The sequence below is a fragment of the Ranitomeya imitator genome, chromosome 2 (assembly GCF_032444005.1).
Source record: "Ranitomeya imitator isolate aRanImi1 chromosome 2, aRanImi1.pri, whole genome shotgun sequence".
Taxonomy (NCBI): Eukaryota; Metazoa; Chordata; class Amphibia; order Anura; family Dendrobatidae; genus Ranitomeya; species Ranitomeya imitator.
Genome location: NC_091283.1, coordinates 582,384,148 through 582,410,499, shown reverse-complemented (window position 1 = coordinate 582,410,499; position 26,352 = coordinate 582,384,148). Strand labels below are relative to the sequence as shown.

At 45.4% G+C, this 26,352-nt stretch overlaps 1 protein-coding gene across 1 annotated transcript in view; it reads left to right on the top strand.

Moving 5' to 3' along the window:
* The window catches only part of LOC138665081 (protein-glutamine gamma-glutamyltransferase E-like), a 74,397-nt gene extending 53,449 nt beyond the window's left edge, over positions 1-20,948 (top strand). Inside the window, exons 10-13 of the mRNA XM_069752251.1 lie at positions 8,507-8,863; positions 11,771-11,928; positions 16,789-16,922; positions 20,418-20,948. Of these exons, the coding sequence (XP_069608352.1) occupies positions 8,507-8,863; positions 11,771-11,928; positions 16,789-16,922; positions 20,418-20,718 (950 nt within the window). The 3' untranslated portion in view covers positions 20,719-20,948. The remainder of the gene's footprint in view (positions 1-8,506; positions 8,864-11,770; positions 11,929-16,788; positions 16,923-20,417) is intronic.
* The last annotated feature ends 5,404 nt before the right edge of the window (positions 20,949-26,352 follow it).

Here is a 26,352-nt window from a genome sequence, read left to right as displayed (position 1 = left end):
ATAGCGCTTCCATGACTGGATCACAGTTCGCTGCTGGGTTGTTATGGCAGTCCAGGACTGCTGAAGACCACAATACTTGTTATAACAGAGCTCCTTTGAAATCCTGCCTGTGGCTGTTAGGAGTCGAGTTTCCTCTGCTGCACAGGAGGAATCTCGATCCGTGTCTGCTGCGGTCTCCCATTCTGCATTGGCCGCAGTGGGGTCTGCTCAGCGGAGGCGTCGCTCCCAGCGTCTTGCTGGGACTGATTCTGTGCAGAGGATTACTACTGCCTTTTCTGGCTCTCCTGTTGTACCCTGCACTGATCTGCGGCGAGCAGGCTTCTTTTGGACTAAGTCCTTATTTTCACACACTGAGCATGCCCAGGGCAAGATCTCCCATTGGAGATCGAGGGTCACATGCTCAGGTACTGCAGCACATTCCATTGGTCCACCAGGAAGGTCCTGAAAGGGCAAAACTTCGGTAGCAGCTTCCTGTGCTGCAACTATGTAAACTGCGCATGACCGCACGGCCATGCGCTAGTATAGTCTTGTAAATATGTGTGTGTGTTGTGAGTGAAAGTCTCTCTTTAAATAACCCTCCCTATTGGATGACTGTTCGCGGAAGGTGTATGTTTGCTATCTAGCGCCCGACTTATCCAACAGCACGTAACACACATTACAGCTACCAGTTGCTGTGTCCGCCAGTACGGCACCGTGCGCTTGCTCTGCGCTTTCCTGACCCAAGCCTGGGTGGTTAGTGGCGTCCGTCAGTGCGGCACCGCACGCACTCTTGTGCCTTTATATTATTATTTATGTTCCTCTGACACCCCAGTTGCGGTGTTGAGCGCATGGGGTCTTCTGAACTCAAATCCTCAGTCTCGGGTTTGAGATTAGTGACTCCTTGCTTGCGCTCTATGTGCGGTACCGCGGTCCTGTGACGCAACAGGGTCGCTTCCTTCACACAGGGTGAAGTTAACCCATGTGTGTATTCTTATAGTACCGCCATATAGTCCGTCTTTACTAGCAGCAGGGTATTTACCTGCACGGTGGACCTCGGACTGCGAACGCACCTAGTTCCATTTCATCTTGTACATGGTGCGTTCCGCCAGTCCTTAACATAATACTAGCGCCAAGGTCTGGCTAGTAAATGGCGGACATTCAGCAATCTTTGCGGTGTAGCCAGCAGCTGGAGGGTAGGTTGGTGGCTCTCGAGAGCTCAACTGCAGCTGTGGATGGTACCGCAGTTGCTGTACAGGCTGCTAGCGTGGCTGCAGCAGCCTTGTCCACTGCCACCCCTGTTCCGACATTATCTCGCCTCCCGTTGCCAGAAAAATTTTCTGGAGATTGCAAGACTTGTAGGGGATTCGTGAGTCAGTGCTCTATCCATCTCGAGCTCCTGGCTGCACGTTTTCCTAGAGTGGGCTAAGGTGGGATTTATTGTGTCTCTCTTGTAGGACAGGGCGTTGGAGTGTGCTACGTCGCTGTGGGAGCGAGGTGATCATGTGGTGCAGAGTGCTCCGTTGTTCCTGAGCACTCTGAAAAAGGTCTTTTTAGGACCTCAAGTCACCCATGACACAGCGCTCCAACTACTGGCATTAACTCAGGGTGAGTCCTTGGTCAGCCATTTTTCCGTCCGCTTCCGTACATTAGCTTCCGAGCTGGAGTGGTCGGATAAAGCCCTTATCTCCATATTTTGGAGGGGCCTGGCTGATCACATTAAGAACGCTCTGGCCACTAGGGAGATTCCTGCCACACTGGAGGAATTAATAACTGTCTCTACTCGTATTGATCTCCGTTTTATCGAGCGGAGGTTAGAGCGAGCCCAGTGTAGGCAGAGGTTTCGGCTGGCTCCCACCTTCACCAAACCTTTGGAATCTCCAGTCCAGGCATCTGAGTCATATGAGGCCTTAGAGGTGACACGAGCGGGATCCAAATCTCAGTCCGCCCGTGCACATAAGGTCTGTCATGTTTGCCAGCAGTCAGGACATCTTGCCTCCAAGGGTCCTCAGCGGTCGGGGAAACGTCAGCGTCTAGTGGCAGTTGGAGGAGGTACACTAGACACGGCGACGTTTGCCTCAAAATTGTCCTTCAAGGGGACAAATACCATAGGCCCATCCACTCTTATGGTCGAGCTAGGCATGGATTCTGGGGCAGAGGGTAACTTTATGTCTTCCGCTTTTGCCCAGCGTCACGCAATACCCTTGGTGATGCTCGCCAAGCCAGTAACCGTTCGAGTGGTAAATGGGTCAACACTACCCTCACAGATTACCCACCAAACCATTCCTTTCACGCTTTCTGTGTCTCCATCACATCAGGAGATAATCTCCCTATTAGTCATTCCTGAGGGAATTGATGAGGTCCTGTTGGGGATACCATGGCTTCGCTACCATTCTCCTCATATTGAGTGGTCCTCAGGGAGACTTTTGGGATGGAGTAAATCCTGCGAGGGTAGATGTCAGAGGGAGTGTGTTCAGGTTGCTACTACACAGGAACCCGCAGATCTTTCCTCTCTCCCCAAGCACTATTGTCCCTATGCTGACGTGTTCTCCAAAAGAGCTGCGGAGACCCTTCCGCCTCACCGCCCCTATGACTGTCCTATTGACCTCTTGCCTGGTGCTGAGCCTCCCCGGGGTCGAGTCTATCCGTTATCTCTCCCGGAGACGGAGGCAATGTCTCAGTACATCCAAGAAAATCTGGCAAGAGGATTCATCAGGAAGTCAGTGTCACCGGCAGGGGCTGGGTTCTTCTTCGTACAGAAGAAGACTGGAGACTTAAGTCCATGCATAGACTACAGGGGTCTCAACGCCATCACCGTTAAGAACAAGTACCCTTTACCCCTGATATCTGAGCTGTTTGATAGGCTACGGGGAGCGAGGGTATTTACAAAGTTAGATCTGCGGGGTGCTTACAACCTGATTCGCATCCGTGAGGGGGATGAATGGAAGACGGCTTTTAACACCAGGGATGGGCACTATGAATATCTGGTGATGCCCTTCGGGCTCTGTAATGCCCCAGCCGTTTTCCAAGACTTTGTGAGCGACATCTTCCGGGATATGCTCACCACCTCGGTGGTAGTCTATCTGGATGATATTCTCATCTTTTCTCCAGATATTGACTCCCATCGGAGAGATGTTCGCAAAGTCTTCGACCTCTTACGGGCAAACTCCCTCTACGCCAAGTTGGAGAAGTGTGTGTTTGAGCAGGAGTCCTTGCCCTTCCTTGGTTATATCATCTCTGCCCAGGGATTGGCTATGGATCCTGCCAAGCTACAGGCTGTAATGGACTGGCAGGAACCCCATTCTCTTAAAGCGGTGCAGCGCTTTATGGGGTTCATTAATTACTATCGCCAGTTCATTCCACACTTCTCAACTTTGGTAGCTCCCTTGGTTGCCCTCACCAAAAAGTGAGCAAATCCCAAGTTGTGGTCAGAGGAGGTCTCCAAAGCCTTTCTCTCGATCAAGTCTCATTTCGCTAGCGCTCCCATCCTACATCGCCCCGATGTTGATAAACCATTTATCTTGGAGGTGGATGCCTCATCTGTTGGTGCTGGAGCAGTCCTTTTCCAAAAGGATGCTCAAGGTCGGAAGCATCCTTGCTTCTTCTTCTCCAAGACCTTCACACCAGCGGAGAGGAATTATTCCATCGGGGACAGGGAGTTGCTAGCCATGAAGTTGGCTTTTTCAGAGTGGAGACATCTCTTGGAGGGAGCTCGCTTTCCCTTCCAAGTCTTCACTGACCACAAGAACTTGGTATATCTACAAACGGCCCAGCGGCTGAATTCTCGCCAGGCTAGATGGTCCCTGTTCTTCTCCCGGTTCCATTTTACTCTCCATTTTCTCTCCGGGGAGAAGAACGTTCGTGCCGACGCTCTCTCCCACTCCGTAGTGTCATCTGAGGAGGAGGAGGAGGAGCCTCGGCTTATTGTCCCTTCTGAGAGCCTGAGAACTGTAGCTCCGGTTTCGCTAGAGTCTGTGCCCCCAGGCAAGACTTTCGTGCCAGCTAACTTGCGACCGGAGGTTCTCTCTTGGGCTCACTCCTCCAGAGTGGGTGGGCATTTTGGGACCAAGAGGACATCTGAGCTTTTGGCGAGAACATACTGGTGGCCGCATATGGCCCGAGATGTCAGGGACTATATTCAGGCGTGTGTTTCTTGCACCCAGAATCGGTCTCCTCGGCAACGGCCTGCTTGGTTGCTTTACCCTCTACCGGTGGCAGACAGGCCCTGGGAGATGGTCGGGATGGACTTTGTGGTGGGCTTACCCAAGTCGCGTGGCTGCTCCATTATTTGGGTTGTCACCGACCATTTCTCTAAGATGGTGCATTTGGTGCCGCTTCCTCGGTTACCTTCAGCACGGGCCTTGGCGGTGTTGTTCATTAAGCACTTTTTCCGATTGCATGGTATGCCTGATAAGATTGTCAGCGATCGGGGTCCCCAGTTCGTGTCTCGGTTTTGGAGAGAGCTCTGCCGTTTACTCAGCATAGAGTTAAACCTCTCCTCTGCATACCATCCCGAGACGAATGGGTTGGTGGAGAGAACCATCCAGACTCTGGTGACATATTTGCGTCATTTCGTCTCTGCTAGGCAGGACGACTGGGCATCTTTGCTACCTTGGGCGGAATTTGCCTTGAACAACGCCGTAGCCGATTCCACTGGTCAGACTCCTTTTCTCCTTAATTACGGCCAGCATCCGCGTGTCCCTGTGCCCATGCCCATGTCATCCACCGATTCTAGGGTGGCAGACTGGGCGGTGGAGGCACGTGACATCTGGGACCGCACACAGGATGCCATCCGGGCCTCCAAGGAGAGAATGAGGGTTTCGGCTGATACACACCGGCGCCCCGCTCCGGTCTTTGCTCCTGGCGACTTAGTGTGGCTCTCCGCCCGTAACATCAGGCTGCGAGTTGAGTCCACTAAGTTTGCTCCTCGCTACATTGGTCCGTTTAAGGTTCTGGAACAGGTCAACCCTGTGGTCTACCGTTTGGCTATTCCTCCACGACTTGGTATCACCGATACTTTTCACGTTTCCCTCTTAAAGCCTGTTCATTTGTCCCGGTTTTGTGAGTCATCTGCTGGGACATCGGGTTCATCCACGGATGAGTTTGAGGTGAATGCTATCGTGGGGTGCAAGGTGGTACGTGGCAAGAAATGTTATCTGGTGGACTGGAAGGGTCACAGCCCAGAGGATAGAACCTGGGAGCCTGTGGAGCACGTTCGGGCTCCACTGCTTATTGCAGCTTTTGAGCGTAGTGAGGCTCAAGGAGGGGGGGGCCCTAGGAGGGGGGGGGTAATGTTAGGAGTCGAGTTTCCTCTGCTGCACAGGAGGAATCTCGATCCGTGTCTGCTGCGGTCTCCCATTCTGCATTGGCCGCAGTGGGGTCTGCTCAGCGGAGGCGTCGCTCCCAGCGTCTTGCTGGGACTGATTCTGTGCAGAGGGTTACTACTGCCTTTTCTGGCTCTCCTGTTGTACCCTGCACTGATCTGCGGCGAGCAGGCTTCTCTGGGACTAAGTCCTTATTTTCACACACTGAGCATGCCCAGGGCAAGATCTCCCGTAGGAGATCGAGGGTCACATGCTCAGGTACTGCAGCACATTCCATTGGTCCTCCAGGAAGGTCCTGAAAGGGCAAAACTTCGGTAGCAGCTTCCTGTGCTGCAACTATATAAACTGTGCATGACCGCACGGCCATGCGCTAGTATTGTCTTGTAAATATGTGTGTGTGTTGTGAGTGAAAGTCGCTCTTTAAATAACCCTCCCTATTGGATGACTGTTCGCGGAAGGTGTATGTTTGCTATCTAGCGCCCGACTTATCCAACAGCACGTAACACACATTACAGCTACCAGTTGCTGTGTCCGCCAGTACGGCACCGTGCGCTTGCTCTGCGCTTTCCTGACCCAAGCCTGGGTGGTTAGTGGCGTCCGTCAGTGCGGCACCGCACGCACTCTTGTGCCTTTATATTATTATTTATGTTCCTCTGACACCCCAGTTGCGGTGTCGAACGCATGGGGTCTTCTGAACTCAAATCCTCAGTCTCGGGTTTGAGATTAGTGACTCCTTGCTTGCGCTCTATGTGCGGTACCGCGGTCCTGTGACGCAACAGGGTCGCTTCCTTCACACAGGGTGAAGTTAACCCATGTGTGTATTCTTATAGTACCGCCATATAGTCCGTCTTTACTAGCAGCAGGGTTTTTACCTGCACGGTGGACCTCGGACTGCGAACGCACCTAGTTCCATTTCATCTTGTACTTGGTGCATTCCGCCAGTCCTTAACAGTGGCTGGGCTTCAAAAGAGGCAATGATTTTTACTACAGTGGATACGGAAAGTTTTCAGACCCCTTTAAAGGGAACCTATCACCCCCAAAATCGATGGTGAGGTAAGCTCACCATCATCAGGGTCTTATCTACAGCATTCTGAAAAAAAAGAAATGCAGACATTTTTCCAAATTTATTAAAAAAGAAAAAACTGAAATATCACATGGTCATAAGTATTCAGCCCCTGTGCTCAGTATTGAGTAGAAGCACCCTTTTGAGCTAGTACTGCTATGAGTCTTCTTGGGAATGATGCAACAAGTTTTTCACACCTGGATTTGGGGATCCTCTGCCATTCTTCCTTGCAGATCCTCTCCAGTTCTGTCAGGTTGAATGATGAACATTGGTGGACAACCATTTTCAGGTTTCTCCAGAGATGCTCAATTGGGTTTAGGTCAGGGCTCTGGCTGGGCCAGTCAAGAATGGTCACAGAGTTGTTCTAAAGCCACTCCTTTGTTATTTTAGCAGTGTGCTTAGGGTCATTGTCTTATTGGAAGGTGAACCTTCGGCCAAGTCTGAGGTCCAGAGCACTCTGGAAGAGGTTTTCATCCATGATGTCTCTGTACTTGGCAGCATTCATGTTTCCTTCAATGGCAACCAGTCATCCTGTCACTGCAGCTGAAAAATACCTCTATAGCATGATGCTGCCACCATCATGTTTCAGTGTTGGGATTGTATTGGGCAGATGATGAGCAGTTCCTGCTTTTCTCCACACATACCGCTTAGAATTATCACCAACAAGGTCTATCTTCATCTCCTCAGACCAGAGAATCTTATTTCTCATAGTCTGGGAGTCCTTCATATGTGTTTTTAGCAAACTCTATGCGGGCTTTCATATGTCTTGCACTGAAGAGAGACTTCCGTCGGGCCACTCTACCATAAAGGCCCAACTGGTGGAGGGTTGCAGTGACGGTTGACTTTGTGGAACTTTCTCCCATCTCCCTACTGCATCTCTGTAGCTCCGCCACAGTTCTTCTTTACCTCTCTCACCAAGGCTCTTCTCCCACAATTGCTCCGTTTGGCTGGACGGCCAGGTCTAGGAAGACTTCTGGTGGTCCCAAACTTCTTCCATTTAAGGATTATGGAGACCACTGTGCTCTTAGGAACCTTGAGTACTGCAGAAATTATTTTGTAACCTTGGCCAGATCTGTGCCTTGCCACAATTCTGTATCTGAGCTCCTTGGCCAGTTCCTTTGACCTCATGATTCTCATTTGGTCTGACATGCATTGTGAGCTGTGAGGTCTTGTACAGACAGGTGTGTGACTTTCCAAATCAAGTCCTATCAGTTTACAATTAAACACAGCTGGCCTCCAGTGAAGGAGTAGAATCATCTCAAGGAGGATCACAAGGAAATGGACAGCATGTGACTTAAATATGAGTGTCTGAGCAAAGGATCTGAATTCTTATGACCATGTTATATTTCAGTTTTTCTTCTCTAATAAACATGCAAATATTTCTACATTTCTGTTTTTTCAGTCAAGATGGGGTGCAGAGGGTACATTAATGAGAAAAAAATGAACTTTTTTGAATTTACCAAGTAGCTGTTATGAAACAAAGAGTGAAACATTTAAAGGGGTTTGAATACTTTTCCGTACCCACTGTATATGCAGTGATGTTGGGTATCTCTGTATATAGCACAAGCGATCAGACAATCACAGCTTCAAGTCCTCTAAGGGGACTAACAAGAACAGTGAAAAGGAAAAAATATGACCCCCCCCCTCCTTTTCTCCTTATCCCTTTTCTTGGGATATTGCCGGTATTGTCGCATTTACAAAAGTCCTATTTATCAAAATACAGCAACAATTATCCTGATCAGTAAATACCCTAAACTAAAAAAAGTTTTTTTGTCACTGCAATTCCACAAAAAATGCTGAAACTAAAACATTAAAAATGTGGTCTCGTCCCTCAAAAAATAAGCTACCACACAGCTCCATCTGTGGAAAAATAAAAATGTTATGGGTCTCAGAAAATGGCAACACAATCCCCCCAATTTTTTTGTGCAAACTTCTTACTTTCTTTTCACCACTAAAATAATAAGAAAATGCAAAAATTTAAATTGGCCCGATCTTGAAGGGGTTAATAGTTATAATAAATGGTGATTACCCCTTTAAAGAAACTCAATAATAATTATGTGTTCACAAAAACATAACTGCATAAACTGAACAATCGATATCTAATCTATATATTATAATGTTAATGTGCCACTGTGTATTTCAGAGTCTGAAAAAGAAAGATCCATTTACTTAAAAGCTCGTAAAAAGTTAATAGCGATGGGCATCCTTAACAAGGACAGTACCGAGAAGCGAGGCATTGGGAAGAAACATCGCAAAAAGAGACCTGGATTTGATGATCCAGATGAAGTGAAGAAAGAGTTCCACATTCAAGGCAGATTTGAGCTGGATTCATCCAAACGGGTTGGAGACGACATACAACTGACGCTGTGTCTAAAGAACACCAGCAAACAAAGTCAAACCCTGAAAGTAAAGCTAAGCTCCTCTACCATTGAATACACCGGCAGACCAGTTTCTGAAATATATTCTGATAAAGCCACTCTTAATGTGCCACCCAAGAAAGGTAATGCATTATTTTGCTTACACTTGGTTTTCAGCCCTTTTGGCATGGCCACTGCCCACACATCACCTTGCACAATATACAATGGGGAAAAAAAGTATTTAGTCAGCCACCAATTGTGCAAGTTCTCTCATTTAAAAAGATGAGAAAGGCCTGTAATTGACATCATAGGTAGACCACAACTATGAGAGTCAAAATGAGAAAACAAATCCAGAAAATCACCTTGTCTGATTTGGCAAGATTTATTTTGGTGGAAAATAAGTATTTGGTCACCTAAAAACATTCAATATTTCTGGCTCTCACAGATTTGTAACTTCTTCTTTAAGAGGCTCCTCTGTCCTCCATTCATTACCTGTAGTATTTACACCTGTTTGAACTTGTTATCAGTATAAAAGTCACCTGTTCACAACCTCAAACAGTCACACTCCAAACTCCACTATGGTGAAGACCAAAGAGCTGTCGAAGGACACTAGAAACAAAATTGCAGCCCTGCACGAGGCTGGGAAGACTGAATCTGAAATAGGCAAGCAGCTTGAAATCAACTGTGGGAGCAATAATAAGAAAATGGAAGATATTCAAGACCACTGATAATCTCCCTCGATCTGGGGTTCCACGCAAGATCTCACCCCGTGGGGTCAAAATGATCACAATAGCAGTGAGTAAAAATCCCAGAACCACACGTGGGGGCCTAGTGAATGACCTGCATAGAGCTGAGACCACCATAACAAAGGCTAACATCAGTAACACACTACGCCACCAGGGATTCAGATCCTGCAGTGCCAGACGTGTCCCCCTGCTTAAGCCAGTACATGTATGGGCCCATCTCAAGTTCGCTAGAGAGCATTTGGATTATCCAGAAGAGTATTGGGAGAATGTCATATGGTCTGATGAAACCAAAGTAGAACTGTTTGGTAGAAACAAAACTCGTCGTGTTTGGAGGAGATAGAATGCTGAGTTGCATCCAAAAAACACCATACCTACTGTGAAGCATGGGGGTGCCAACATCAAGCTTTGGGGCTATTTCTCTGCAAAAGTACCAGGACGACTGATCCGTGTACATGAAAGAATGAATAGGACCATGTATCGTGAGATTTTGAGTGCAAACCTCCTTCAATCAGCAAGGGCATTGAAGATGAAACATGGATTGGTCTTTCAGCATGATAATGATGCCAAGCACACCACCAGGGCAACGAAGGAGTGGCTTCGTAAGAAACATATGAAGGTTCTGGAGTGGCCTAGCCAGTCTCCTGATCTCAACCCAATAGAAAACCTTTGGAGGGAGTTGAAAGTCCGTGTTGACCAGCGACAGGCCCAAAACATCACTGCTCTAGAGGAGATCTGCATGGAGGAATGGGCCAACATACCAACAACAGTGTGTGCCAACCTTGTGAAAACTTACAGAAAATGGTTGACCTCTGTCATTGCCAAAAAAGGATATATAACAAAATATTGAGATGAACTTTTGTTAATGACCAAATACTTATTTTCCACCATAATTTGCAATCTTGCCAAATCAGACAAGGTGATTTTCTGGATTTGTTTTCTCATTTTGATTCTCATACTTGTGGTCTTCATATGATGTCTATTACAGGCCTGTCTCATCTTTTAATACAATCACTGTTTTAACTGCTGAAGATCTAGCAGTGCTCACATGCTGTGCTCTGTATAATCCCACCCACACCACTAATTGGCAGCATTCTGTGTGCAGTGTGCATAGGCAGAATTCTGCTAATCAGTGTAGGGGGTGGGGTTATACAAAGTGGTTGACTGGGAGGCATGAGAAACCTAGTCCTGCAGTGATAATCTCCTACTGATAAAATGCTATGCTTAAAGAACCTATTAAGTGACACATCACTGGACTGGGGCATTAAAGGGAACCTGTCACCTGAATTTGGCGGGACTGGTTTTAGGTCATAAGGGCGGAGTTTTCGGGTGTTTGATTCACCCTTTCCTTACCCGCTGGCTGCATGCTGGCCGCAATATTGGATTGAAGTTCATTCTCTGTCCTCCGTAGTACACGCCTGCGCAAGGCAATCTTGTCCCAAGTTATTCTCCAACAAGTGCGGAATGATTCTGCTGAAAGCAAAAATCTGCAACTGGTTTCATGACTACATGGAGCAGCACTTTTCAATCACTTCTATAAATTAAAATCAATTTTAAAAAATACTATAAAATAAGTACGGTAATACTACTAATCCCTTGCTGCTCCCCTTTCAATGCTGCCTTTAATCCCAACTGGACTCCTTAGGCTGTGTTCACACGTTGCGGTTTTTTCGTGGTTTTTCCACGGTTTTTCCCGATACAAACGCTATAAAACCGCAAAAAACCGCATACAATAAGCATCCCATCATTTAGAATGAATTCCGGATGTTTTGTGCACATGATGCGTTTTTTTCCGCAAAAAAAACGCATACCGCACAAAATCCGGACATGCTCTATCTTTTTGCGTTTTTTTTGCGGATTTCCCACTCCAAAATGCATTGGGAAGTGTCCGGAAAAAACCGCGGCAAAAACGCGTCAAAACCGCGGCAAAAACGTGTCAAAACCGCGGCAAAATCGCGGCAAAAACGCATGCGGTTTTCTTGCGGATTTCATGCAGAAAATGTCCGGAATTCTCAGGAATTTTCTGCATGAATTCCTGAACGTGTGCACATAGCCTGCAACTAATCTCTGCTCCCACATTGTACCAATAAAAAAAATAGATATAGTGTCAGTCGTCCGCCCTACTGACGATAGTGGTATACCTGCTCCATGCATACATATTGAGGCTATAATGTATCAACATTAATAAAACACTGATCAGATGACATGAGTTATATTTTACTTTCATACATTGTCACCATGTGGTTATAAGTGGTATTGCAGCCATGTTCAATTATAACATAACCATATCTTTCCTCTTTATTACAGAGAAAAGACTTGCTTTAAAAATACCTGCTTCAGATTATGAACATGAATTAACAAGCCATAATCTTATGGAAGTTGTGGCACTGTGTGAATTGAAAAACAAAAAGAAAATGCTTGTTCGAAAAGTGATCATTATTGAGCAACCTCCTTTAGACATACAGGTAAAATAAGCAATCCGGAATAATGCACTTGATAGTAAAAGTAGCTGTGATGGGAACTTTACTTAGATTACTAGCATTTAAAAAACACACACAGGAGGAAATAATGCTTTGTATCGAAATAGCGCCACTTTTGTTTATGCGATGTATGTGGCTCGCAACTTAGCCCCATTCACTGCAATAACACATACAGCCAGAGGCGTAGCTAGGGTTTTGGTTCAGGGGTGGCGAAACTTCTGAGTGGACCCCTAACCAGGCAACCTTGATTACAACTCGGTGACGCCTCCTAATAGTGGAGGAGAATCTCAGCAGATGACCGCGCTGTTACTGAAGATAATCTCTATATAACGACCAATATGGATATTACCGCCATATGGTCAGTGGTAGATACCAGCCCTACAGAACATGTAAGAGATCACAGCACAGTTACAGATAATGTCTTACCGCTCATGTTCTCTGATGGGATCGTTCATTTTTCCGGTCTTTTCCATCTGGCCCACACAACTTCTTCCAGCCACGACTCGGCTGCAGAGAATACAACAAAGATACATTTCACTTCTCACATTCCAGCCCCATCACCATCTATTCCCATCCTGCACAAACCCCTCATCTTGCTGATATCCCAATACTGAGCCCCTGCCGTATGTGTCCCTATTACTGCACCTGATACCCCAATACTGAGCCGCTGCTGCCGTATGTGTCCCTATTACTGCACCTGATACCCCAATACTGAGCCGCTGCTGCCGTATGTGTTCCTATTACTGCACCTGCTGTGTGGTTCTCTGTGCCTTCTAAATTCTAAAGCACCCCTCTATAATATAGTAATGCTGATGCAAGTGCCCTAGAAAACACTGCCCATAAGTTGCCCCCTATAAAGTAACAATGCCCTCTGTGTACCCGTTTGACAGTCACAGTAACCTGAGTTCCCCTATAAGAATAAGTGCCCACTTTATATTTAATAATGTCCTCAGTCTCCCCCTGTACAGCTCCCCTATACACAGTATGATGCTCTGTTATACACAGTATAATGTCCCTCACTGTATAGTACTACCCACATAGTATACTGGCCACTTAGTAGTCCCCAAACTGTTTGATGCCTCCAACATTGTAAGATGACCCCCTCACTGTAATCTCCACACTGTATGATGGCCCCCTAGATAGCCTCCATATAGTATAATGCACCAGATAGTCCTCAATATAGTATAATGCACTCCCCATAGGCCTTCATATAGTATAATGCACTCCTCATAGGCCTTCATATAGTATAATGCACTCCCCAAAGGCCTTCATATAGTTTACTGCACCCCTCATAGGCCTACTCTATATTGTATAATGCACCCCCATAGGCAGACTCTGTAGCACAAGGCATCCCCCATAGGCAGACTCTGTAGTATAAGGAAGCCCCCCATAGGCAGACTCTGTAGTACAGTATTAAATAGTCCCCTGTTATGTTTGCTAATGACAGGTGTTATGAAGGCAATCCAGAAACACAGTGTGCTTAGAGATCAGAGCGCACACAGTGATCTGACAAATACCCAAAAATACAAGAACGAGCTCTGAGACGTGGAAACTCTGTAGACTGCACACCTGATCCTATCCTAAACACAACTAAAAGCGGCTGTGGATTGCGCCTAACAACTACCTAGGCAACTCGGCACAGCCTAAGAAACTAGCTAGCCTGAAGATAGAAAAATAGGCCTGACTTGCCCCAGAGAAATTCCCCAAAGGAAAAGGCAGCCCCCCACATATAATGACTGTGAGTAAGATGAAAAGACAAAACGTAGGGATGAAATAGATTCAGCAAAGTGGGGCCCGATATTCTAGGACAGAGCGAGGACAGTAAAGCGAACTTTGCAGTCTACAAAAAACCCTAAAGCAAAACCACGCAAAGGGGGCAAAAAAACCCCACCGTGCCGAACTAACGGCACGGCGGTACACCCTTTGCGTCTCAGAGCTTCCAGCAAAACAAAAGACAAGCTGGACAGAAAAAAAGCAACAGTAAAGCAAAAGGCACTTAGCTATACAGAGCAGCAGGTCACAGCAACAATCAGGAGAAGCTCAGATCCAACACTGAAACATTGACAAGGAGCAAGGATAGCAGCATCAGGCGGAGTTAAGTAATGAAGCAGTTAACGAGCTCACCAGAACACCTGAGGGAGGAAGCTCAGAAGCTGCAGTACCACTTGTGACCACAGGAGTGAATTCAGCCACAGAATTCACAACAGTACTGGACAGAAAAAAAGCAACAAAAAGCAAAAAGCACTTAGCTATACAGAGCAGCAGGTCACAGGAACAATCAGGAGAAGCTCAGATCCAACACTGAAACATTGACAAGGAGCAAGGATAGCAGCATCAGGCGGAGTTAAGTAATGAAGCAGTTAACGAGTTCACCAGAACACCTGAGGGAGGAAGCTCAGAAGCTGCAGTACCACTTGTGACCACAGGAGTGAATTCAGCCACAGAATTCACAACAGTCCCCCATAGGCAGATTCTGTAGTATAAGGCAGCACCCCATAGGCAGACTCTGTAGTATAAGGAAGCTCCCCATAGGCAGACTCTGTAGTATAAGGCAGACCCGCTTTCCCATAGACAGACTCTGCAGTATAAGACAGCCCCATAAAGATAAATTAAATACTCACTTCTCTTCTTCCTGGCTCCTGCGCTGCTCCAAGTACCCGTACATCTCCGGACAGCGGGCACCAGGTAGTGACGTCATTGCGCCCGCTGTCAGTGTCTGAGTGAGATGCTGATAAGGGGATAATGGGAGAAGGAGTGTAACGCTCCTTCTCTCATCAATGTGGTCAGCTGTATCGGCATCCAGCCAATACAGCTGACCCTGAGATGATGGGCAGGGGCTCTCTGCTGGCAACGGACCCCCCGCCTGCTCAGGGGCCCTATAGTGGCCAGGTGGCAAAGCAGGGAGATCGATGCTCTGCCCCATAATGTAACTGTATCAGCGTGCTATGCACATGCTGATACAGTTACAGTAGCATAGCTCTGGGTGGGCCCTCTCAGAGCTCAGGGCGCCGGGCCACTGCCCCCTCTGCCCCCTGGTAGCTATGCTACTGCATACAGCCCATAAAGAATCAAAGGACTGCTTAGACTAGCACTCTGCCATATATTTCTAGTCTAACCCCTTAGTGACCGAGCCAATTTTGACCTTAATGACCGAGCCAATTTTTACAATTCTGACCACTGTCACTCTATGAGGTTATAGCTCTAAAACACTTCAACGGATCCCGTTGATTCTGAGACTGTTTTTTGTGACATATTGTACTTCATGTTAGTGGTAACATTTCTTTGATCTGACCTGCGTTTATTTATCAAGAAAACAGAAATTTTCAAAAATTTGGAAAATTTTGCAGTTTTCAAACTTTTAAGTTTTGTGCCCTTATATCAGAGAGTCCTGTCACATAAAATAGTTAATAAATAACCTTTCCCACACGTCTACTTTACATCAGCACAATTTTGAAAACAAAATTTTTTTTTTGCTAGGATGTTATAGTGATTTCTCATTTTTCCAAGAAAATTTACAAAATCATTTTTTTAGAGACCACCTCACATTTGAAGTGAGTTTGTGGGGTCAATATGACAGAAAATATCCAAAAGTGACACCATTCTAAAAACTGCACCCCTCAAGGAGCTCAAAACCACATTCAAGAATTTATTAACCGTTCACGTGCTTCACGAGAACTAAAGCACTGTGGAAGGAAAAAAATGAACCTTTTACTTTTTTCACAAAAAAATTATTTCAGACCCGAACTTTTTTTTATTTTCACATGGATATCAGGAGACCCCATTTCTCTCACCTCTGGTATACTAGATCCTATTAGAGGATAGAGAAATGAATGGGAAATCTGATGTTTTTTGCGATCACAAGACTGGGGACAGTAAAAACCGACCCGAATCATGTTCTCCGGGATCTCAGCTACCCCCAGTAGCAAGACTCTGATTCTGATGCTGGGGGGCACTATACATATATTTCACACCACTTTAAAAAAGTGGTGCTGAGGAACAAGGCACCTTAACTGCCGCCGTTAAAAGGAGTATCGGTGGTCATTATTGTGTTAAAGGGAATTTTTCATCAATTTTTTTGGAGAGCAGCATGTTGTAGAGACAGAGACCCTGTTTAAAGCAATGTGTCACTTATTGAGCTGCTTGCTGTAATTTTTTTTAAAGTTCCTTTTTTATCTGCTGCAGATCTATCAGTTCTCTGAATGCTGAGCTCTATGCAACCCCGCCCACATCACTGATTGGCTGCTTTCTGTGTACACTGTGTATAAAGAGAAAACTACATTCCGAGACATGGGATATACAGAGCTCATGAATATGGAGGGCTACATGGCAGCAGGTTTACTAGTTATCTAGTGATTATCTCCTACTGATAAATTCGTGATTTCATCAATACTATAGCAAGTAGACCAGTAAGTGATACATTGCAGGAATCAGGGCCTCTGTCAATACATTATGCTACATTCCGATTACATGGTAAAATCCTAGTGACAAATTCCCTTGAATTCAATCCCAAGATATTGCACAGCGCTCAACTCTTTAACGTGACATCACGGATAAATCTGTTCCTCTGAGTCTTACATACAGCCTGGATTACAAATTGTATATGCGATTGTAATTTCACTGTGCAATATGAAACCTTGCAAAATAATTTAAAAAACTGTTTTCCTGTATACTGCGTGGTTGGCGTCTGTCATGCTATTTTATCTAAAATCATTAGTTTCCATGTAGTTTGGTGCCAGGTAATGATGGTGTGATACTTATGCATAGACTGACAAAACCAAAAACTAATAACAACTCTTAGGTGAGATTCTGACATTCATTTTTCTACTATAAAATTGCCCTTTACAGATCTACAGCCATGCATTTGTAAGTAAGCCTGTGGATGTGGAGGTCACATATACAAACCCTTTATCTACTGTGCTAAATGATGGGATCTTAGTCTTTGGAGGCAGTGGACTGGTCAACAGAAAGATAAAGCGAAAGTAAGTCATTACTTAAAGGGTTATTCCCATCTTGATAAATGAGTGGATTGCCCAACACACAGGCTCATTGTCACATAGCCACGACACATGCAGCAGCTCCGGCGTCAGACATCTGATTATGGGGAGTGCTCCAGGTATCCGGGTTCCCGCTGCAGCTTCTGCGGTAAGCGCTATAGCTATTCGGATAAGCACTTATCCAATGCTATTCGCTCATCCCTAATGGAGACAAGTCAGTATGGTCTTCACATGGGATAGTTGCTTATGCGATCACTGTGATTGTTACATAGAGGCATAAATTATGTCACTGATGAATTTCTTTGCCTTGACTATAGGGAAGAAACTCTCTGGTGATCATCTAGACTGATCCATATTATTGCTTAAACTGCACAAGCCCTTTAAATTATAAACACTGTATTGTGTCCACCATTTAAATTAAGGGGAACCTATCAGCAGATTTTGCCGCTGTAAGATGCGGCCACTGCCTTTCAGGGCTTATCTACATCATTCTATAATGCTGTAGATAAGCCCCCGGTCCGACCTCCAAGTGAAGAAAAATAAGTTTTATTATACTCACCTGGGGGGCAGTTGGGTACAATGGGTGTCGCAGGTCCGGGTCCGGCGTCTTCCATCTTCTTGTCATGCCGCCCTCCTGCTTGCTTCAAAGGCTCCCCGGCATCGCGATCCTGCACAGGCGTACTTCTCTATCCTGTGGAGGGCAGAGTAAAGTACTGCAGTGCGCAGGCGCTAGGAAAGGTCAGAAATGCTGGGAAACATTCTGTGTGTCTTTTTAACACCCATTAACACCATCATATAAATTCTTTGTCATGTTTTCAATGTGTAAATCATAGCATAATGCACATTTTTGCCATGATTTTAATCACTGTTTTAGTGCATTTTTAGCAAGGGGTTTTATAGCAAAAATGGACCTAAAACACACAATACACCAGTGGGTACAGAAAGTATTCAGACCCCTTTAAATTTTTCACTCTGTTTCATTTCAGCCATTTGGTAAATTCAAAAAGTTCATTTTTTTTCTCATTAATGTACACTCTCCACCCCATCTTGATTGAAAAAAACAGAAATGTAGAAATTTTTGCAAATTTATTAAAAAAGAAAAACTGAAATATCACATGGTCATAAGTATTCAGACCCTTTGCTCAGTATTGAGTAGAAGCACCCTTTTGAGCTAGTACAGCCATGAGTCTTCTTGTGAATGATGCAACAAGTTTTTCACACGTGGTTTTGGCGATCCTCTGCCATTCCTTGCAGATCCTCTCCAGTTCCATCACGTTGAATGGTGAATGTTGGTGGACAGCCATTTTCAGGTTTCTCCAGAGATGCTAAATTGGGTTTAGGTCAGGGATCTGGCTGGGCCAGTCAAGAATGGTCACAGAGTTGTTCTGAAGCCACTCAATTGTTATTTTAGCAGTGTGCTTAGGGTCATTGTTTTGTTGGAAGGTGACCCTTCGGCCAAGTTTGAGGTCCGGAGCACTCTGGAAGAGGTTTTCATCCAGGATGAGGGGAGGAGTTGAGTTGAGCCTGAACTGTGCGTGTTATCTGAAGCTGCAAGAGAGAGAGAACTGTGTGCTATTTTGCTACAAGAAAGGTCCTAGAGCTTGGGACGAAAGTTTACTTGTGAACTTTGCAAGACTTTTCCGGATACAGCAAAGGTGGCTGTCCTGTGCTAGTTTGTGAAGCCACAAAGACACTGAGGAAGGGACTTACAGTTTCCAGGAGCATCCCTAGGATCCAGAAGCAAGGAGAAGACCACGCTTCGTACCGCCGTGTTGGAATTCTGGGGGCCCCCTGGGACTGGACCTGTGTCCCCAACATCACCGTGAGTTTGTTCCTGTATGGTGCACCAGTGAGGGCCTAGTGTAGGCTTCAGTAGTTAGAGCCTGCGTAGTAAAGGCCAGGGAGGTTATATGCAGAGTAGCATCAATATTTTTCTTATTGTTTAAAGTTACTTGTGAGACAGATTCTGAGTTTGTAATTGTTGAAGCACTGTGCTATTTTACAGACAAGATAACTCATGTGCATTATCTTTTGCCATTGTATACCCCTGTTTGCATCTTCCTTGTTCCTTCCATTCCCTGTCTCCTAATAAATCTACCCTTTGTTGTTTGCACTTCATCTTGTGTACAGTAGTCTTCCTGCACCGTGGTGGTCCCTCGGCCATCGCTTCGGTCCTGTCCCTGCAGCTTCAAAACACCCCATAGGATGATGCTGCCACGACCATGTTTCACTGTTGGGATTGTATTGGGCAGGTTATGAGCAGTGCCTGGTTTTCTCCACACATACCACTTAGAGTTATCACCAAAAAGGTCTATCTTTGTCTCATCAGACCAGATAATCTTATTTCTCATAGTTTAGGAGTCCTTCATGTGTTTTTTTAGCAAACTCTATGAGGGCTTTCATATGTCTTGCACTAAAGAGAGGCTTCCGTCGGACCACTCTGCCATAAAGGCCCGACTGGTGGAGGTCTGAAGTGATAATTGACTTTGTGGAACTTTTTCCCATCTCCCTACTGCATCTCTGGAGCTCAGCCTCAGTGATCTTGGGGTTCTTCTTTACCTCTCTCACCAAGGCTCTTCTCCCACAATTGCTCATTTTTGCTGGACGTCCAGGTCTAGGAAGACTTCTGGTGGTCCCAAACTTCTTCCATTTAAGGATTATGGAGACCACTGTGCTCTTAGGAACTTTGAGTACTGCAGAAATTCTGTTATAACGTTGACCAGATCTGTGACTTGCCACAATTCTGTCTCTGAGCTCCTTGGCCAGTTCCATTGACCTCATGATTCTCATTTGGTCTGACATGCTCTGTGAGCTGAGAGGTCTTATATAGACAGGTGTGTGCCTTTCCAAATCAACTCTTATCAGTTTAACTAAATACAGCTGGACCCAAGTGAAGGAGTAAAATAATCTCAAGGAGGATCACAAGGAAATGGACAGCATGTTACTTAAATATGAGTGTCTGAGCAAAGGGTCTGAATACGTATGACCATGTGATATTTCAGTTTTTCTTTTTTATTAAATTTGCAAAAATTTCTACATTTCTGTTTTTTATTCAGTCAAGATGGGGTGCAGAGTGTACATTAATGAGAAAAAAATGAACTGTTTTGAATTTACCAAATGGCTGCAATGAAACAAAGAGTGAAAAATGTAAAGGGGTCTGAATACTTTTTGTCCCACTGTAGTATAAATCAAATTATTATAAAAAGTGCATAAAACACTGTGACAAAAACCAACAGAAACCTCATCATATAGCATAAAAATGTGTGTTCTTATAAAACCGTGTAAAAAAAAACACGTATCTTTTAATAGCAGTTTTTATATTTGCAAGTGTACCGTTTTCTTGCAGCACCTCTACTGGAGAAGAAGCATTGCAGGGTTCATGTTGTAACCAGAAAACCCCTTTAAAAGTCAAATTTTTTGACGCATCACAAATTAGGGCCCATGCTGATACAGATATCAACCCTCTGATCTCTCTTACAGGGTGGCCAAGTTGAATCCTAAAGAATCGGGCAGAATAACGGTGGAAATTACACCATATCAAAGCGGAAGCAGACAGCTCACCGTAGATTTTACTTCCAAACATTTTGCAACCATTAAGGGATTTCTCAAAATAAAAGTTGTTGGTGAAGGTGAAGTCCACGAGGATGGTGTAGTCCATGAAGAAATGGAAGTTCCTGAGGAAACTACTGCAGATGAAGAGGGTGCAGAAGATGAGGAGGGTGAAGAGTATGAAGAGGGTGAAGAATATGTGGAGGATGAAACCTATGAGGACTCAATGTAATTATTTTTTATCTATGCGAAAAGAACGAACCAGTTATTAGCAGCTGTAGCAATTAGTGTTTAGTGATATAACTGAGCTGAGTTTGAAATTGGACCTATTAGGGTCATTAAAGCGAACCTCTCAGGTCTTCCATGCCCTCTGATCCAGCAACATTTACTTATTAATGAGTAAATTCCCTTTAAGAAACGAGCCCAAAGGCGGCCATTTCTTTAACTGCATAGACTCTCATTAAAATAAAAAAATGTATACAGCATAGTCCACTATATTATACAGAAAAAAAGGGTATGACAATGCATATGTTAGTAAATGGGGTCCTGTGGATACATTTAGGCTATGTGCACACGTTGCGGAGTTGCTGTGGAAATTTCCACGGCAATTCCGCAACTCCCTTCTTCGGGAAATACGCATGCGGAATTGGCATGCGTATTCCTGCTAAACACTAGCTTGCAGAGTGCTAGCGTTTTCCAAGCGATCTGTAGCATCGCTTGGAAAAATGATTGACAGGTTGGTCACACTTGTCAAACATAGTGTTTGACAAGTGTAATCAACTTTTTACTATTGATGCTGCCTATGCAGATATAATGTTAAAAATAATTTAAAAAAAATTGTGATATTCTCACCTTCTGGTGGCCTCCGCAGCTTTCCTGATCCTCGCAATGCTCCCGACAGCTCCCATTCCTAGCGATGCCTCGCAACAATGACCCCAGATGACGTAGTATCACGTGAGACCGCTAAGTCATCAGAGGTCATTGCAAGGCATCACTGGGAATGGGAGCTGCCAGGAGCATCGCTAAGGCCTGGGATGCATCGGGGGCCACCAGAAGGTGAGTATATAACAATTTTTTATTTTAATTCTTTTTTTAGGGCCTGGAGGAGAGTCTCCTCTCCTCCACCCTGGGAACCTTCCGCTTACTTTGTGGATCAATGCATTCCTGTGTGTGCGGAACCGCAGTGATTCCGCACAAAGAATGAGCATGCTGCGTATTTTTCCACAATGCGATTCTGCCACGGAAAAATATGCAGCATTAGAACAGCATTGCAGACTCCCATTGAATTCAATGGGTTGTGTTGTGTATGCGTTTTCGCAGCGGCAAAAGCACATACAATCCGCAACGTGTGCACATAGCCTAAGTGAATGCTCTGGGATATTTTCTGGGAAACATGGATATTACATATAATGTACTTAATAGAACAAGTTAAGCTGTGTTACATTTGTTTGATATTACATATATTAATGTTATATCATTTATGAGATACAAAGATATGTAAAATATAATTGCAATTTAAGTTAAAACCATTAAAGCTTTGCTCGTCTTGTGACAGATTTCAGATATGCCTTCTTTTTCTCAAACCACATCCAAAATTAAATTGGTTGCCTAATGTCAATTTATAAAAAATGTCCCCACTATGATGCAGAGACTCAGCATTGATCAAAAATTATGCAACCATTTAGAGACTTTTATGTCAAATTCAAGCATCTATGACCCCGATGCATGATAACTGGAGTTTAATACACAAATACTAATGAGGGGCATGAGACAAGCCAAATTAATTCCAGTTAATGAATTCTATCAGTGGCGTGCACCTTGATGTGCCTCTCCTGATATGATACTCTAGTTAGGGACTAGAGTATTATTTCGGGTATACATACGTGCCGTCCCGGCTCCTCTGCAGCTGCACTCATTTTGGCAGAGCAGCTTGAAACTGATATGGAAATGCTAAAACTTGGAAATTTTCTTTTTTGCACAATTCCGCATTGCACAAATATTTTGAGACATTTCAAAGTAGAGATGAGCGACTTTTACTTTTTAGGATCGAGTCGGGTTTCGCGAAACCCGACTTTGTCAAAAGTCGGGTCGGGTGAAATCGGCCGATTATTGTGAAAAGTCAGGGGCCGACCAAAACACGAAACCCAATGCAAGTCAATGGAGAATCAAAGTTGGCAGTGAGTGGAGGACAGGAAAACACCTACAGTGCCCATTTTAATGCCAAAAACATCAATTCTTATTTCTTAAGCTTGTCAATCTTAATTTACTTTATAATAATAGTTAGGCATTGAAAACAGGGGGTCATTTGGCTAAAGTTGTAGGGGGGTAGGGCTGGCTCAAGATTTTCGTGGGCCCAGGAAATGTGGAATACGTCACGGCGGTGGAGCAGGGAGAGGTAAGTATTTCAATTTTGCAAGTGCTGTTCTCCTGAGCAAGCAGGGGGGCCCACTAGTTGGCACTGGCACGGAACCCCTCATAGTACGGCGGTGTGTTTGACGGCGGGTGGCGCCTCCCACTGCCAGAGACACTTTTGCGTACTATGAGGGGCCCTGTGCCAGTGACGTCGCCAACGAGTATGCCCCCCCCACCTGATGAAGGAACCTGCACTTTCATCTGCACCTTCCTCTTTGTCCCCATGTAAGGTGGTATAGTATGCGGGAAGGGGAACCTGACTTTCAGCATGGTCAGATTCTGGCTGTGTAGAGTGCAAGGGGAATGTAGTGGAACTAACAGCACGGCGGTGCACCCCTTTGCTTCTCAGAGCTTCCAGCAAAAGTTAATAGCAAGCTGGACAAAAAAAACAGAAAACAAACTAGAAGCACTTATCTAGCAGAGCAGCAGGCCCAAGGAAAGATGCAGTAGCTCAGATCCAACACTGGAACATTGACAAGGAGCAAGGAAGACAGACTCAGGTGGAGCTAAATAGCAAGGCAGCCAACGAGCTCACCAAAACACCTGAGGGAGGAAGCCCAGAGACTGCAATACCACTTGTGACCACAGAAGTGAACTCAGCCACAGAATTCACAACAGTACCCCCCCCTTGAGGAGGGGTCACCGAACCCTCACCAGAACCCCCAGGCCGACCAGGATGAGCCACATGAAAGGCACGAACAAGATCTGGGGCATGGACATCAGAGGCAAAATCCCAGGAATTATCTTCCTGAGCATAACCCTTCCATTTGACCAGATACTGGAGTTTCCGTCTAGAGACACGAGAATCCAAAATCTTCTCCACAATATACTCCAATTCCCCCTCCACCAAAACAGGGGCAGGAGGCTCCACAGATGGAACCATAGGTGCCACGTATCTCCTCAACAACGACCTATGGAATACATTATGTATGGAAAAGGAGTCTGGGAGGATCAGACGAAAAGACACCGGATTGAGAATCTCAGAAATCCTATACGGACCAATAAAACGAGGTTTAAATTTAGGAGAGGAAACCTTCATAGGAATATGACGAGAAGATAACCAAACCAGATCCCCAACACGAAGTCGGGGTCCCACACGGCGTCTGCGATTAGCGAAAAGCTGAGCCTTCTCCTGGGACAAGGTCAAATTGTCCACTACCTGAGTCCAGATCTGCTGCAACCTGTCCACCACAGAATCCACACCAGGACAGTCCGAAGACTCAACCTGTCCTGAAGAGAAACGAGGATGGAACCCAGAATTGCAGAAAAATGGAGAGACCAAGGTAGCCGAGCTGGCCCGATTATTAAGGGCGAACTCAGCCAACGGCAAAAATGACACCCAATCATCCTGGTCAGCGGAAACAAAACATCTCAGATATGTTTCCAAGGTCTGATTGGTTCGTTCGGTCTGGCCATTAGTCTGAGGATGGAAGGCCGAGGAGAAAGATAGATCAATGCCCATCCTACCACAAAAGGCTCGCCAGAACCTCGAGACAAACTGGGAACCTCTGTCAGAAACAATATTCTCAGGAATGCCATGTAAACGAACCACATGCTGGAAGAACAAAGGCACCAAATCAGAGGAGGAAGGCAATTTAACCAAGGGCACCAGATGGACCATTTTAGAAAAGCGATCACAGACCACCCAAATGACCGACATTTTTTGAGAAACGGGAAGGTCAGAAATGAAATCCATCGAAATATGTGTCCAAGGCCTCTTCGGGACCGGCAAGGGCAAAAGCAACCCACTGGCACGTGAACAGCAGGGCTTAGCCCTAGCACAAATTCCACAGGACTGCACAAAAGCACGCACATCCCGTGACAGAGATGGCCACCAGAATGATCTAGCAACCAACTCCCTGGTACCAAAGATTCCTGGATGACCGGCCAGCACCGAACAATGAAGTTCAGAGATAACTTTACTAGTCCACCTATCAGGGATGAACAGTTTCTCGGCCGGACAACGATCAGGTTTATTAGCCTGAAATTTCTGCAACACTCTCCGCAAATCAGGGGAGATGGCAGACACAATGACTCCTTCCTTGAGGATACTCGCCGGCTCAGATAACCCCGGAGAGTCGGGCACAAAACTCCTAGACAGAGCATCCGCCTTCACATTTTTAGAGCCCGGAAGGTATGAAATCACAAAATCAAAACGAGCAAAAAATAACGACCAACGGGCCTGTCTAGGATTCAAGCGCTTGGCAGACTCAAGATAAGTAAGGTTCTTATGATCAGTCAAAACCACCACGCGATGCTTAGCACCCTCAAGCCAATGACGCCACTCCTCGAATGCCCACTTCATGGCCAGCAACTCTCGGTTGCCCACATCATAATTACGCTCAGCAGCAGAAAATTTCCTGGAAAAGAAAGCACATGGTTTGAACACTGAGCAACCAGAACCTCTCTGTGACAAAACCGCCCCTGCACCAATCTCAGAAGCATCAACCTCGACCTGGAACGGAAGAGAAACATCAGGTTGACACAACACAGGGGCACAGCAAAAACGACGCTTCAACTCCTGAAAAGCTTCCACGGCAGCAGAAGACCAATTAACCAAATCAGCACCCTTCTTGGTCAAATCGGTCAATGGTCTGGCAATGCTAGAAAAATTACAGATGAAGCGACGATAAAAATTAGCAAAGCCCAGGAATTTCTGCAGACTTTTTAGAGATGTCGGCTGAGTCCAATCCTGGATGGCCTGAACCTTAACCGGATCCATCTCGATAGTAGAAGGGGAAAAGATGAACCCCAAAAATGAAACTTTCTGCACACCGAAGAGACACTTTGATCACTTCACGAACAAGGAATTAGCACGCAGTACCTGGAAAACCATTCTGACTTGCTTCACATGAGACTCCCAATCATCTGAGAAGATCAAAATGTCATCCAAGTAAACAATCAAGAATTTATCCAGATACTCACGGAAAATGTCATGCATAAAAGACTGAAAAACAGATGGAGCATTGGCAAGTCCGAACGGCATCACCAGATACTCAAAATGACCCTCGGGCGTATTAAATGCCGTTTTCCATTCATCTCCCTGCCTGATTCTCACCAGATTATACGCACCACGAAGATCAATCTTAGTAAACCAACTAGCCCCCTTAATCCGAGCAAACAAGTCAGAAATCAATGGCAAGGGATACTGAAACTTAACAGTGATCTTATTAAGAAGGCGGTAATCAATACACGGTCTTAGCGAACCATCCTTCTTGGCTACAAAAAAGAACCCTGCTCCCAATGGTGACGACGATGGGCGAATATGTCCCTTCTCCAGGGACTCCTTCACATAACTGCGCATAGCGGTGTGTTCAGGTACGGACAAATTAAATAAACGACCCTTAGGGAATTTACTACCAGGAATCAAATCGATAGCACAATCACAATTCCTATGCGGAGGTAGGGCATCAGACTTGGACTCTTCAAATACATCCTGAAAGTCCGACAAGAA